At 42.7% G+C, this 15,126-nt stretch overlaps 1 protein-coding gene across 4 annotated transcripts in view; it reads left to right on the top strand.

The window, feature by feature from the left end:
- The first annotated feature begins 4,318 nt into the window (after positions 1 to 4,318).
- Positions 4,319 to 15,126, top strand: part of SLIT2 (slit homolog 2 (Drosophila)) — a 540,750-nt gene continuing 529,942 nt past the window's right edge. For 2 of the 4 annotated variants that reach the window (XM_006874345.1, XM_006874346.1), the window contains exons 1-3: positions 4,624 to 5,074; positions 7,756 to 7,827; positions 8,995 to 9,066. In XM_006874345.1, the coding sequence (XP_006874407.1) occupies positions 4,896 to 5,074; positions 7,756 to 7,827; positions 8,995 to 9,066 (323 nt within the window). In that variant the 5' untranslated portion in view covers positions 4,624 to 4,895. Of the gene's footprint in view, positions 5,075 to 7,755; positions 7,828 to 8,994; positions 9,067 to 15,126 lie in introns of all 4 variants that reach the window. The other 2 variants (XM_006874347.1, XM_006874344.1) reach the window with 2 other exon arrangements.

Below are 15,126 nucleotides of genomic sequence, written 5' to 3'. Positions count from 1 at the left end.
TCTCTGCCGTCTAATTGTCAGTGATGGACTGAAGACCCATGACTTCACCTTTAAAGAATAACATAGTACCTGTCCTAATTGTGGTGTAGATTTAACTCTGTCAAAGAATTTGGCACTTAGTGTAAACGTCAGTTAAATTTTAATCTCTGCAATGTTGCCATTCCATATTTATATTTTTAATGCAAAGATACAGTGAAGAAAATCACACAACAAACATGAATGCATTTTGCATCAAATGAAACTAAATAGCATAAAAGCAGTTAAAATTCAAAGATTATTTTATAGGCTTCTTATATTTACCTTTTTTTTTAAAAAATCAATTCTCTTGTTTTTACTCCCTTTTTTTTGTAGCTTCCAAATATTCCATTTTTTTTTTCTTTTCCCAATGAAAATGCAAACTTGAATAATGGTGGGTTATTTTTTTCTTCTCTTATAAAATGATATAGGATTTAAGTGTCTAAATTGTTTCCTAAATTATTCTAGCAACTGGAATTTTCTCCCCAAGGTTAACAGGAAATGTGAAGGTTGACTATAGGGAATTCTACTTTTGCTTTAATCTAGGTCAGGATTTATGGAGACCTCATGTGGTAACAAGAGGGACCACAAAAGACTTTCTTTAGGCTGGGTGTAACAAAGTCAAAGGAAACTCAGAACTCATTTGGGAACAAAATCATCCAGAAAAAATTAAGACCTAGAAAGAAGTTAATGTTACTGAGGCATGCCCACATTCCATCCTGCAATAATACTGATAATATTCTGTATAATTATATAGTTTTTTAAAAATCATCTATATTTTTCCTTTTTGTAACTGAAAGTTGGTGATACAATGAAATCAATGTGACATGTTTCTGAGAAATTAGTCTTCCTTTGGGTTTATCTTACTGAAACTTTGCATAAAAAATTTAAAATATGTTCTTATATGCATTTTGCTATGGATGCTATTTTCAGTTTCTTTCTTTGAAAGTAATGGAGAGTAAAATAAAAAAATATATAAAATAAATCAAACCTGAATTCGTGTTTTTGACTTTCATCCATGCTGCAATGGTTTGGCACTTTAGGATAAGCATTTGACTGCTAACCACCAAGTCAGCGGTTCAAACCCACCAGCTGCTCCTTGGTATTCTATACAGGGTCTCTATGAGTCCAAACCGACTCTACAACATTTAACAACAACATAAGTAGCATTATTTACGAATATTTGGAATATGGTTTTGTGGTTGTAATACAAAACAGTGAATGATTTATGTGGTAGATAAAGATGACTTTAAAGACTCATGTTTTGGTGTTGACAAAGTGTCCAAGCTGTGAAATGACATGAATTAGTGCAGTAGTAAATTTATTTTAATCACAATTTACTGGTAATGACTAGAGAAATTTCACTGAGGGGTAAGTCCTTCAGTAACTGATACTTGCTAATTTTTCTCACAGGAAGACCAGAGCTATCACTTCTAGTTTCTCTTAAGAAAGTTATATAACAGACCTTTAAGCCCAAACCTAGAAGGACAAATGAGTTAATAAATGTTAAATGTTTTTAAATATTTAAAAGAACAGAGCAATATAAATCTGTGTCACTGAAATGAGTAATTCTAAGAGTTCAGATTCCAGTTACCTGATGGGTTCCCTGTCTTTGAAATGATCCTCTTAAGGGCGGGGCATTTCATTTTTCAAGACAGGCAACATGGCATAAGAAGAGGCAGTCGCTGGGAAAGGGTAATTTGGAAAACTTAACTAGGAAAAATATGAATGGGGATATTGTAGAGATGAGGGGTTGAGTCTTTTCTGAAGTTGAAGGAATCAGTCATCAGCGCACTTCCTAGTACCAGGCATTTTGTCAGATGCTGGGAATGCAAAGATGAATTGGACTGGTCCTCTTCAAGAAGAAAGCGGGCTATTACGCAAATAGCTAAAACACAGTGAGGCTGGTTGGTGTTAAGCTGGAGGCACTTACAAATTCCTAAGAAAGTCCTGTCAAGGTGGGATAGGATGAGAATTCTATAAGGACAAGATGCGTATTAAATTCAAGAGAAAGGGTGAACTCATTTATTTAGATGCCATTTAAAACCAATAGAGACATTTGTTTTTGAGGAGGGTGAGGGAAGAGGCGGGACAGGGCTAGCTGTTGCCAGACACACATCACAATAGAGAGACAATAAGAAACAAGGAAACACTCTTTCGAACAGAGAGGGGTTTAAAAAAAAAAAAAAAAACAACCAAAAAAAACCCAGTTCCAGAACTGCCTGAAAATGAAAGAAACCTTCTGGTACAATGTGCGTTGCTAGGGATTCCCCCCTCCCCCTTTCTTTCCTAAGAGAGTAAAATCCCACAGACACATTCAAGCTCTTAGAGTTTTGCAAGCTTATTGTATAATCAAGGCATCCACGGAGCCTGCTGTGAAGTGTGTGAGTATAAAGAAAGGGTTAAGCGGAAGGGGGTGGTGTAGCGAAGGGAAGATCGGCAAGGAGGTTGAAAGCACCATTTCCCAACTTGTAAAAACTCGTAACTTTTAAGCTCCCCAAAATACACACGTGTGTGTCTGTGAGTGCAGGCAGATCTATTTCGGCATGCTTTTCTTTCTTTTTTTTTTTTTAGATCCTAATCTCTCTGCTGCTCTGGCTCTTTTGCTGCGTTGCAAACACTGAGCAGCCCCCTTAGGATCCAGTGGCAAAAGCTGTAGCTGAAGCACTATTTACGAGTCGTGTTCAAAGCCACCCTCCCCGCCCCCACCTCCCCAGTACTGGTTGCTAACGACCATCCCCGAGACCGGGTCACCTCTGGGGACGGGGGTCCAGGGGGAACCTCCTTCCTCCCGCAACTTTGCCGGGCGTGGGAGCCTGGGTGCGAGGTAGCCGAAGGGCCCGTCCACGCCCGCTGCCGCCTAGCTTAGGCAGCCGCTGCCTCACCTCTCCCAGGCGAGGTGCGGGGTCCCAGCGCGCAGCCAGTGGGCGGTGCTGGGCGCACGGGGCGGTGCCGAAGGGGTGGGGGCTCGGGCGGGTATATAAGGGCCGCTTCGGTTTAACTTCTGACTTCGGGTTATTTATTTGGGAGGCGCTCAGACGTCGGAGGCTGGCGGCGGCAGTAGCTGCCGCAGACGGTGGTTAGAAAAGGCGGCGGCGGTGGCAGTGGGATGGGAGCGCCGTGGCTCACAGGCGCGGGCTGGAGCGGCCAAGCTTGCCGGGCCCGGTGGGCGTGCTGAGCAGAAAGGGGGGCGTCCGGGGCCCGCGGCCAGCTCTAGAGGCGCGGGCCGGGTTTTTGTTCTGCTGCGCGTAGCGCCAGGCAGGCGGAGCCGAAAACTCCACTTGCAACAACAACCCACCTTCTCGCAGCTGAGAGAGACTAGGGCTGCTGCGTCCGTCCTATTGTTTAGACACTTGCCAGGGACTCCGGAGTCGGCAGAGCCACAGAGTCCCCGTTCCCTGTCGCCGCCTACCCTCTCCCCGACCCGCTCCGTGGACCAGGAGGCGAGGAAGGCAGCCGGGGGAGGGGAAGGGGCTGGAAGGAGTAAGGCGGATCAGGACTACTGCCACCGAGTCAGGTGCACCGCCAGGAGCTGGGCTGCGGCGTCGCGACGTCGGTGGAGCCCGCCCGCGCTGGAGGACGAGGTCTAAAGCCTGGGAAAAGTTCCTGCACTTTCAGAAGGATAACCCACTTGTGGGTGGCTGCCGAGGAGCTGCGCCCGCTCAGGAGGCCTGCGCTGGTTGCTTCCACCTTTGCCATCAGGTGTCTGCTGCGGAGCTCTGGCGTATCCGGGAGACCAGAGTGGCTGACACAAGCGCGCACACACGACTGCCATTCAGCTGCCGCCTGGGCTCAATCAGGGAGTAACGGATCCCAGCGGTCCGCCTACCACCGTGTCTTCCTCCTCGACACCCGGGCAAGAACACCCTCACCTTGGCCTTTTCACTCTTATCGGCTTGCTTGCCTGCCTGCAAATCTTATCCCCACTCGTCCCCACAGGAGATCCCGTCCTCAACTTGGCCTCTTGGATTTTCTTTTGGGGTCCTGACTAGTGGATATTCCTGCCAGCTGCGGCGGCCGTACTGCCCTTTTGTCTTTTCTCGGTGACCTGGGGGCAGGCCCTAGTGCGGAGCGTCGCCAAGGACGCCAGGCGGGAGGCGGGATTGCAGAGCCATCCTTCAGCGAAGTATATGTGTGTTTGCTAACCACTCTCGGCTACTAGGAGTAGGCAAGGACCAGTCGGGGTTGCAAGGAACCAGGCAAAAAGCGCGTGAGCTGCGCCTGGCACCACGCAGAGCCGCCCTGCGCCCCCCAGGCTGTGCGCCTGCCCCGTGCGCCCCCGTGCGCTATGCTCAGTCCTCTGGCACGCTCTGCCTCCTGCCCGCAGGGCTTCTGCGCCTTTTAGCTTCTGGGAGCCCACTTTGATTGGGACCACCATTCCAACTGAGACCCGTATTCTGCTTCGTCCCCTCCCGTGTGCAATCAGATTTGAAGAAGGAGTGCGGAGGATTAGAGTACTCGCTCACCCCTCCACGCTACCGACCCCTGCATCTGCTTGGCCTTTGGGAGCCCTGGCTCATTTTTACCGCCAAAGACATCATTAGCAGACAGACGACGAGAGATCCCTTCCTACTGCTCTCGGGGTCTCCTTGCACCCTTGGACCGGAAGATTGATCAGGACCTAAAGTTGACCAAGGAGCGCCTACTCAGCTGGAGGAGGAGATTGGAGAGGAAGGAGGAAAGCGTTTGCCTGCGCGTGTTCGGCTGCCGTAAATATTAGTGTCATTTCTTCATTATTTTTGCACATTTCCACCGGGTATTCTGGACTGCTAACCCGAAGCCGGGCCACTGGGCCTTGAGCACTGCGCGCTTCCTACGAGCAGAGCAGCGACCTCAAGAAAAACCGCGGGCACCCGCTATCTCTAAGGCGGCGGGGGAAGATGCGCGGCGTTGGCTGGCAAACGCTGTCCCTGTCGCTGGGGGTACTGCTGGTGGTCCTGAATGAGGTGGCGCCGCAGGCGTGTCCGGCGCAGTGCTCTTGCTCGGGCAGCACCGTGGACTGTCACGGACTAGCGCTGCGCAGTGTGCCCAGGAATATCCCTCGCAACACCGAGAGGCTGTGAGTATAAGCTCTTTACTACCACCTCCAACATCAAGAGTCTTGTACCCCCTGCTTCTGGAGGGACCAAGTAGCGTAAAGACCCGTGCATGAGGCAGCCTTCCTGCCCGCGCATCCTGGGGTTGGGCTCTTCTGGATGGTGAAGGACACGGGTGCGTACCACCCAGGGAGGGGGCGCTGTTCCAGGAGGGGCGGGCCCATTAACAGACGCACTGGGCACTAGGTCCCTTCATCCCATTCTAGTCCCACTACCAGCGGGAGACTTTCCTCTGTCTGGAAAGCTGAGGGGCTAGTGATTTTGGGTGCCTGGGGCGAAGGTGACTCGACTGTGTGCCCGGATAAATCAAGTCACCTAAATCAAGTCATCTTGCAGTTGTGGACACTCCGGTTTGTTTCAGTGCCAACTCCCGTCTCTTGCGCGAGGACTCCAAAGAGCGAAACCTCTTCTTCCGGGCTTTGTATCGCTCCCTCTTGGGCGAGGTCGTGGGGTGGCCTGGTTCGCCCGAGGGCGCTTCGTACAGGCCATGAAGGGAAGGGCGCCCCTGGACGGCGGCAGTCCGCTCGGTGACCGTCAGTGCCCCCTGCCACTCTTACCGCCACCTCCGGGAGGAGTTGGCGGTGGCCTCACGGGATCTGCCCAAGAAGGATCCTATGAGGGAGGGGACCAGGCACCTTGGTCCAGGCGAAGTTGGAATTGCTTTTCCAATGGGTACCAACCAAGTCGGGGCTGCTTGCGTCAGGCACCCGGAGGCCTTCAGCTGCCCACTCCAGCCCTTCCTGTGTCCGCGTCCACCTTTCTGGCAGGGTCTGAGCCGCTTCACGTGGCAACAGCTCTCTCTCCTCTCTGCGCTCGGCTGCCCGCAGACATCCCCGCCTCCCTGCCTCCCTACCTCTGCAAGGCTCTAATGAAGAAGTAAACGCAGCTCGAGCGGTGACGGCCCACGCGCTCCGTGTGGGAGCTCCCGGAGTTAGAGAAGTGGAGCATGGAGGCCATTCTCTTTGTGAACGCGGACTCCCGCCGCCCCAGCGCCCTCGGCGCGCTCAGCTCGAGCACTTGGGCTTGGGCCGGGAGGTCACAGGGCTTAGGTACCGCGGGCTACTGCGCTCAGGCTCCGCTCCCAGGGCCTCTTTGCCTGGACATGGGGCAGAGAACTAGCTCTGCCCTACACGTCTCCACCTGCGCGGCCCAGGGTGCCTTGAGTTGCTCTCGCAATTCATCCCCAACTCCTGGCCTCCAACAAATCTTTAAAGGCCTAGTTGAGCTTCTTTCTTTGTAAATAGCGACTGCTAACCACCCCACCCCCAATACATACTGGGCCACCCCCACTCTTTTCCCTCCCTCTTTCCCAGACCCAAAGTGCAGAGCAAGTTGGGGTCCAACTCCTGGGTGTCTGGTCAAAATGTAATCCACCCCATTAAGCTGGGGGTGAAATTCATGTTATATCAAATAGCCGATAAAGATCCCAATGACTCTAGAACAACTTGATCTGATAATTCATTCGGCTTGGAAAAGCGAGACAGGGAGTAGGGCAGAGAAAAGTACTGCAGAATTATTTTTCAGAACTTGTCATTTCATGCTATTCAAAACAGTTTAAACACTAACACGTCTTACGCAACAAAAAAGGACTGACCTCAGGGGAAAAAAAGCAATTGCGTTTCAGAAATATTCCTGGGATGAATCTACCGTTTCCAAACTACTTTATTCAGCGCTGCCTGAAAAATTCTATCATCGAAAAAAGGAAACAATTTACAATACAGTTGCAAACGTGCTGTTTTAAAGTCAAACGTAAAATTAGGACAGTAAACTACAGCTTATTGGTCACAATAAAACTTGGTTTTGCTTGAAAAGATTGGAACCAGGGCAAGTTCAGACTTTTACCCAACCCACCACCTTCCAGGGATTCCAACTCAGTGGGCCGGTAGGACAGAATCGAACTGCTCCGTAGGTCTCCAACGCAGAGGCCCTTACGGAAGCAGACTGCCACGCTCTGTTGAGTTTGCACTTCCGACCTTTCCTTTAGAAGCCAAGCGCTTAACCACTGAGCCACCAAGGGTGGTGGTTGTTGTTAAGATGGGTTCTGAGTGTTACTGAGCTGCAAATGAAGTTTAGTTTTTCTACAAACAATTGTTGGAAGGTCAGCACCTACTAATGCAAGTCTTTGAAATGCAGTTCTTTTGATGGCATGTTAAATTTTTTCTTTGCCTTAGAAAGTTTAGTTTCCCTGCTACCTAAGAAGGATTGTCCTAATTTCATTCTGTCTTTTTTATATCCTTCTGAATCATCAAGTATAGTAAATTATTATTTAGACTTTGTGAAGGAAACTTGTGGGAAGTGTACAAAACAACAATATCAAAATAAGAGTGCTCTCTTTTAAAGAACACCTGTGAGTGTAATCATTACACTTAGAAAAGCAAAAATTGAAAGTGCTTCATATACACACACACCACATGCACAACAGAAGAGAACTTTGGGTGGTAATATCTTGTCATATGCCAGCAATTTAAGACTTCTTAAGAATCATTTTTCGGATATTTCTTTCCAGAGCCACTCCCTTCACCCTCCCATATTTTGAAAACTGCTTTAAGAACTAAAAAAACTTTGGGTTCTTAGCTTTTATTTTGTATAACCCAAAATGGATAAAAATAAAATTGAATGTTCATTGTCTTACTTGTTTTTGCAGGGATTTGAATGGAAATAATATCACAAGGATTACTAAGACAGACTTTGCTGGTCTTAGACATCTAAGAGTTCTGTAAGTGTGATTTTCTGTGTTTGGAAGGATTTTTGTTTTGTTTTTAAGATTGTACTTTTTTGAATTCGTTTTTGTTGCATCTTTTAAAACTGAGAAAGATAAGACAAGACACAAACAATCTTGCTTTCTTTTCTTTATTAGTATATACTACAAATTTTAATAAAAAGTTAGGCTTTTATTTTAAAGTTGGGTATATGACATAGAAATGACTTTAAATGTTTGTTATGCCATACCCTAAGTGCTCAGTGCATATAAAAATATAAAATAACTGCTTTTGTAATATTAATAAGTCATTGGAGATATTTGATATTCTTTTAAGGTTTTAGATTAAATATAAAAATTCAAGTGGGTCTGTATTTTATTATTACTAATATAATAATATTAGTTCATTCTTTTCTGGAGAGAGCAATAAGACATAATTCCTAACTTTAAACTCTACAGTTCAGCTCATCAGCAGAGTTTTTGTGGAAGAATGTTTACTTCTAAAAATACATTGGGCATAAATTTTAAAGTGTTACATTTAAAAAAAACAAAACCAAAAACTTTTGTAGTTTTTCTAAAATCCTTGCAGTGTGTTTTTTTCTCTAATTAGTGGATTGAATTAACAGTGAGTCAACCATCAGTTGAAATCAAATGCTGTGTAAAAGTGTTACCCAAGAGATTGTCAATATTTACATCACAATGGTTGTATACTGTTAACCACAGATTTCTCTGGGTTCTTGTTGTGAGACACATATTGGCAATTAGAAATTCTTCTAGTTGCTGATGTGCCTCCATAAGGTCAAAGTAGAAGCCTGTGTATAAGAATTCTTTTAGTTAGGAACTCAGTTAAAAGTCAGGTGGCCACAAAACAGTCATCGAGACTGTAGTTTCATGGATTACTCTTAAAAATAGGCTTATAGTTTCAGGTTCAGATTTTGGCTAGTGCAATTCCTGAGAAACTGCCTCAGCATTTTCCATGAAGATTTTGTGATGTGTTTGCAAGTTATATCCCCCTCCTTGAGCTCTCTGAAATGTATGAACATTAAATTGGCCATTGGATCTCAAACTAGAGCCATATTTGGACACTATAAAAGGAAGGAGGGCCTATGTTTTCAGTTGCTGCACAGAAAATTATTTAGATGCTTCCTGATGACTTGCCGTCTCATGTTATATTTTTCATTTCAGGCAGCTCATGGAGAATAAGATTAGCACCATAGAAAGAGGAGCATTCCAGGATCTTAAAGAACTGGAGAGACTGTAAGTATTTTCAGTTTCAAGCATATGACAACAGAACTGTGTTTTTAAAAATACTTGAATTTCAAGGAACCCTGTCTTCAATTTCATATTCTAGCTTTAGAAAGTTTATAAAAGAAAAAGGCTGAATAAATGGGTTTCAGAAAAAATGTACAAAAAGTACAGCTTCTGTATAAATAGTACTAATGTGCATTAAACCTCAAATACTGAGTTCCTTTCAGAAGTGTTTACTTCCTCAGGAACCACTGCATTGGTACTTGTACATCATTTTCTTACTGTTCAACTCATTTGTTTCATTTCTTCATGTAGGAAGAAGGGTGCTATGTTTTCTTTGCATTGTGGAAAAGATAAAATCTCCCTAATAGTAGTTTTCATTGTCATACTATTTATTGCTTTGTGTGTCCTTAGTGATACTGGAAACAATGTTTTAAATTCTTCCTATTAAAAGATTTCCCTCTTCATATTTAACATTTAGGATGAACTTTGTTTATCGCTTCTATTCACAGTTTTATTTCAGTATTGCATTGTGACTTTTGAAATCTTTTTGCTGGGAAAACAATGCAAAAAATTAGTAGAAATTGAAGTCAAAATTGTGTCACCATAGCCTGGCCATTTTATTACTATTAAGTTTGAACATTTTACTGTGAATTGAGTGAAGGTTAGCAGACAAGCTCATCAGCTTTACCCTCAACCAATCATATCCTACATTTTGCTTCATCTCAATGATTACAGGCCCCTCCTTGCAACAGCAGTTAACCCTGCTTCCTCCCTCTGACTTCCCTTTGACTTCTTATCTTTTACAAACCAACAAAGCCAAAATATTTGATGCACATGCCTAGTTATTTTAACATTAAATCTTTTTCCAAAAATTTCCATGAAAATGTCAGAAGTCAATTTTTTTTTTTTTTTTCAGATACAAAGTCTTACAAGAATTTTTATGTGTTAGTGTGGAGCATTATGTTATGCAAATAATGAAAATATTTTTTAAACCTCTCCCTGAAATAGAATAAATGATAGGCTTTCTCATTTAAATTATGAGTTATTCCTTGCTCTTTTACAGTTTGATCGTTCAATTTTGGTAGGTTTGCTTTTCCAGGGGAAGTAAAACCTTCATTAAAATAGCTCTCATTATTTTAATAAGTGTCTCTATCTGCTTTAGCAGTCACTTTATGTAAAACCTAAAATGATGTTTATTTTAGGCATGGGACATACTCAGGTTCACTGGGCTCAAGGGCAAATGTTAATTCTGAATAATTAAAATGGAAAAATCAAACCTCATAAAATGTTTGCAAATATAATGTATAAACAACAATTTTATTATTGTGAGTAAATTAAACAAAGAATGTATACTTTAAAACCTTTATCATAAATAACAGAATCTAGGAAATATAGTTGTGTAACTTAAAATATAAACTTCAATATCACTGCTTTGAACCAGTTTGGGAGTGAAACAAAGATAAACAGTTAGCTTATCTTTATAATAAATATAGCTACACATATATAAGTGTAGTAACATTATATGTCTTAATATTTGAAAATACTCCAGAATTCTGACATATGTTTCTAAGTTTGTTTGACCTCTTTATAGTTTTCCATGTTGTTGTTGTTGTTGTTGTTGTTGTTGTGTGCCATGGAGTCAGTTCCGACTCATAGCGACCCTACACAGGGTTTTCGAGGCTGTAAATCTTTACGGGAGCAGAAAGCCTCATCTTTCTCCCGTGGAACCGCTGGTAGTTTCGAACTGCTGACCTTAAGGTTCGCAGCCCGATTTGTAACGACTATGCTACCAGAGCTTCTGTTTGCATTGTGAGAGTGTTGTCATCCATCTATTTAAAACAAAAAAGTATCAGTATAATTTAAATGATTGGTAAAATGGATTGTTGTTGTTAAGGCCCGTGGAATGGGTTTTGACTCAAAGTGTCCTTATATAGGGTCTCCGAGGCTTTTATATCTTTTGCAGGAGCAGAAAGCCTCATCTTTCTCCCTGGGAGTGGATGATAGGCTCGAACTGCTAACTTTAGGGTTCCCAGTCCAGTGTTTATAGGTAATTTAAAATGATCATTTAAGCATTAGTTTTTTGTTCTTTTTTTACAAGTCACTTTTACTCATCACAGGGGATTTCTGCTGTTTTGATTTTTAAGCAGTTTCCAAATCATTGAAGGAGTTTTGATGGCTTTTCATGGAGTTTTTCATTGGACTTCATTAGAGTTTTAAATGTTCTCAGAAATATTAGGACAAAACCAATTTTCTCATTACCTTTCGAGCCTCTTTTTTTAAGAGTCCAATTGGAACTTGATCTGGAGTTAATGAACTTTTCCTGAAAACAGTTGTGACCCCCAATGCCTTATGATTTGCGATTTGACTAGAGTCTTTGGTCTTTGAATTGTTACTTCTCCTGAGAATGTCGCTTCATCTCTGAACAATCTTCCATTCGACCAAAAACTACTCTGTTTCAGAGTGGGAGGAGGCTTTGTAATTTTGAATGAAAACTAATATATATGCAGGACTTCTTTAAATCACCCCAGCTGTTGGCCTAGAGCAAATATTTCATATTTGTGAGGAAAAGCTGAGAAAATTCCTTTTGTTTACAACTGCCAAGTCCATCTGATGGAAGCACATTGTTAACTGACAGCCAATTCATCTCCTTGGGACCCTGGAATTCAAAACCATTTCTTAGGAAACTTGTGGATATACTTTTCAAATATTTATTTTTTAGAACATGTATTAAATGGCAAGGAAATTTTGGGGGGAAAATACAAAGGCTTAAAAATACATTCAAGTTGTTATAAACAGATTAGTTAAATTTTTAACTCAGTATTGTGTTGAAAACAAAAATAAAACAGAAAAACAGAAAGAAAACCCAGACAATTCCATAAGCAAATGACTATGGCATGTTTTATACATGTTTATTTTCATTGGTGCTATTAACACCTCAAAAAATTGCTTTAGTTTTCTGAAAGCTTCAAGTGTGAAAGAGGGGAATTAATTAATATATTAACTTTTAAGTGACTTTACATGGCTTTTAGCAATTTAAGTGTGGCATTTTCATTTGAACTCTGAATGAGGGGAGAGTTTATAAATTCAGATTCATGTTATAAAAGCCGTTCATATGATCTTAGGGTAATTTCATTTTCATTCCCTATGTGAAGAGCAAATTAAAAATAAAGACATTAATTTTGTTCCTGAATAATACATGTTTCTAAGTTAGTTTTCATTTTAATGTTATAAAACCAAAACAACCTCAATGGCTTTTTGTGGAATATTTCAAAGTTGGAAGTTTTCTCTCATTTTACGTTCACTGAGTCTTAAACTTAAGGGCTCAAGCCTGTAACAATTGTGAGGATGACGCAGCGTTTTTCAGTTGTGCATAGGTTCGTTAAGAGTTGGAACCCACGTGACAGTATCGAGCAACAGAGAAAAAAAAAGACACATCTGAAAACAAAACATCAGAATCTGTGCCTCTCTCTATATAAGTCTATATTGGACTTTTCCACCTGCAAGAGTCATGAAAATAGAATTTGTAGCAAGAAATAAGGAAGTTAGAGCATCATGTTGTTGTTATTAAGTGCCATCGAGTCAGGATTCCCGAGTAGCGGCTGGTGAGCTTGAAATGCCGACCTTGCACTTCAAACTGATTTTTCAGTCCAGCGTTATTAACCCATAGTGCCACACCAGGACTTCTAGAATATTATGTATATATATAGTTTTCTTTTTTTAAAAAAGATACTGTTTTTCATGTGAAAAAAAATGGATGAAAATATATCGTTTTCAATCCAAATGTCCTTCGATGGTTGTTAAAGTTAATCTGCCCTCCTTCCATCTCTTCTTCCCTTCCATCCACCTCTCTTCCCCTCTTGCCTTCTTAGGTCTCTCTCTTTCTTCTACCAGCCTTTTCTTTATCCCCTCCCTCCCTTCTTCCTTCCATCATGCTTTCCTCCCTGCCTTCCTCTCTCTCCCTCTAATTCTTCCTGCCTTCTCTCTTCTCATTCTCCCCCAAACCCTTCATTCCTGTTCATTTCTCCCTCCCCCTCCCTTCTCTCTTGTTGTATAGAAAACAACATCAGATGATATGGTCATCATGAGAATGTGCTTGTGAATCACTGCAAAAGAAATCAGTTTTGATCACGCCTACGTACCGTGCGCACACATTACTTCCTGTTTTGACAGTTTGCAACTATCTTCCCAGACCTAACATGTGCCATGGCAGATTTCCTAGGATGCTCTGTATTGCCAGCCGTACCTGCTTATCTGGGATGGGAACGAAGCCTTGACAATGTGCCACTTGTATATTGCAATGTTCAATGGAAAACTAATAAAACATTCAGTGGAAAGCTGACATAGTAAAGTGATTAGTTAATTCAGTTCAGCAGTGGAAGTTAGTTAAGGAAAAACCAAGGGCAGATTCTACAGAAAAGGCGGACATTAATGAAGTTAATGAACTTTTTCATTTAGAAGATAAACTACATTATATGATGTGGTGCTGTGGGATAATGCACTGGACTGAAAGGTCGGTTTGAACTGCAAGGTCAGTGGTTCAAGCACACAGCCACGTGAGCTAGCCAAGAAATATCTTGAATTAATAATTTTGCATGTAGACTTTATTGCATATATGTTGTTTTGACTCATAGCAACCCTGTATATGGCGCTTCTAAGGAGCAACTAATGTATTTGAACCACCAACCTTGTGGTTAGTAGTCCAGTGCTTATCCTATATATAGCACAACACCAGGACTTCCATACTGTCCTGTTGATGTTGTTAAATGCCGTTAAGTCAGTTTCGACTCACAGGGACCCTGAATACGATTTCCGAGGAGTAGCTTGTGGATTTGAATCCTTGAGGGTTAGCAGTTTAGTGCCTATCCTAGAGGGTTACACGTGATCACTTCTTTTTTGATTAAAAAAGGAAAGAGTTTTAGCTACATTGGAGTCCAGAACTTCTGTGGGTAGGAAGTTCTGATGTGGCGCTGTGGAGAAGCACTGGACTGCTAACCACAAGGTTGGTGATACAAACCCACCAGCAACTCCTTGGAAACCCTATGCAGGGTTGCTGTGAGTCAGAGCCGACTTGATGGCAATTAACAGCAGCCTGCTACCTGAGGGTCCCAGTAGTAAAATAAATCAGCTTTTCTTTTGAAAGCTGCTTGATTGCACTGATGCAAGAGCCTGAGTAAGTGTTTGCCTTTTATTTTTTTAGGATTGCCACTTTTAGGCAATTTTGTTATTCACTCTAAGACTATAGGAGAGTTTTCTTGGATGTAATATTGGTGGTGGTGTTAAGTGCCATTGAGTCTGTTCCGACTCACAGCAACCCTGTGTAGGTTTCCGAGATGCCACTGGTGTGTTTGAACTGCCGACTTTATGGTTCAAACTGACCTTGTGGTCCACTGCTTAATCTCCAGTGCCACACTAGGACTCTGATTGTAATATTCCGGAAGTAGATTTCCAGTCCTTTTTTCTGCAGTGCTCTTGAGAGAATTTGAACTCCCAACCATTTAGTTCGTAGTTAAGTATGGAACTTTTTGTGCCAACCAGGAACCTAAATGCATACACGGTGGCATCTAAATTTGACCATTAAGCTTATGTAAGCATATGTGAAGGGTATTTTTAAGGTGGTGCTAACGTAGTCTCCTGGTAAGTACACCAGGCCAAGGCAGTGCTAGACGCAGTATCTGCTGTGCTCCAAGGTTTCTATTACTTCTGTTGTAGGTTTCTACACATGAATGCCAGTAAAGAGTGTATTGTAGAGCAAGTCTGAAGGAATGTGCTTTCACTTACTTTCTGTTCCTCAAGTATGTAGATCATTTCTCTTCTCCTGGCTTCCCTACAACTTTAGAGGCAACACACAACATTTCCTTGTCTAAAAGCAAGAATGTGTTGTGCAAGTCTCACTACCCTGAAAAAGCATGCGGGTCCCAGCTGGCATCTTTACCCCTGACTTGAAAATCACTGTACGTGTGGCTCTTCAAAGAAAATATCAAACTCTTTAGCAAAGGCTGACTCTGCAGATCATATGCGCTAAACACGTAAACCATCAGTGTGGATCACTGCATATGTGATGTTGTT

The sequence above is a fragment of the Chrysochloris asiatica genome, unplaced genomic scaffold, assembly GCF_000296735.1.
Source record: "Chrysochloris asiatica unplaced genomic scaffold, ChrAsi1.0 scaffold00270, whole genome shotgun sequence".
Taxonomy (NCBI): domain Eukaryota; kingdom Metazoa; phylum Chordata; class Mammalia; order Afrosoricida; family Chrysochloridae; genus Chrysochloris; species Chrysochloris asiatica.
Note: the sequence above shows the minus strand (reverse complement) of the source record. Positions and strands in the feature narration are given on the sequence as shown.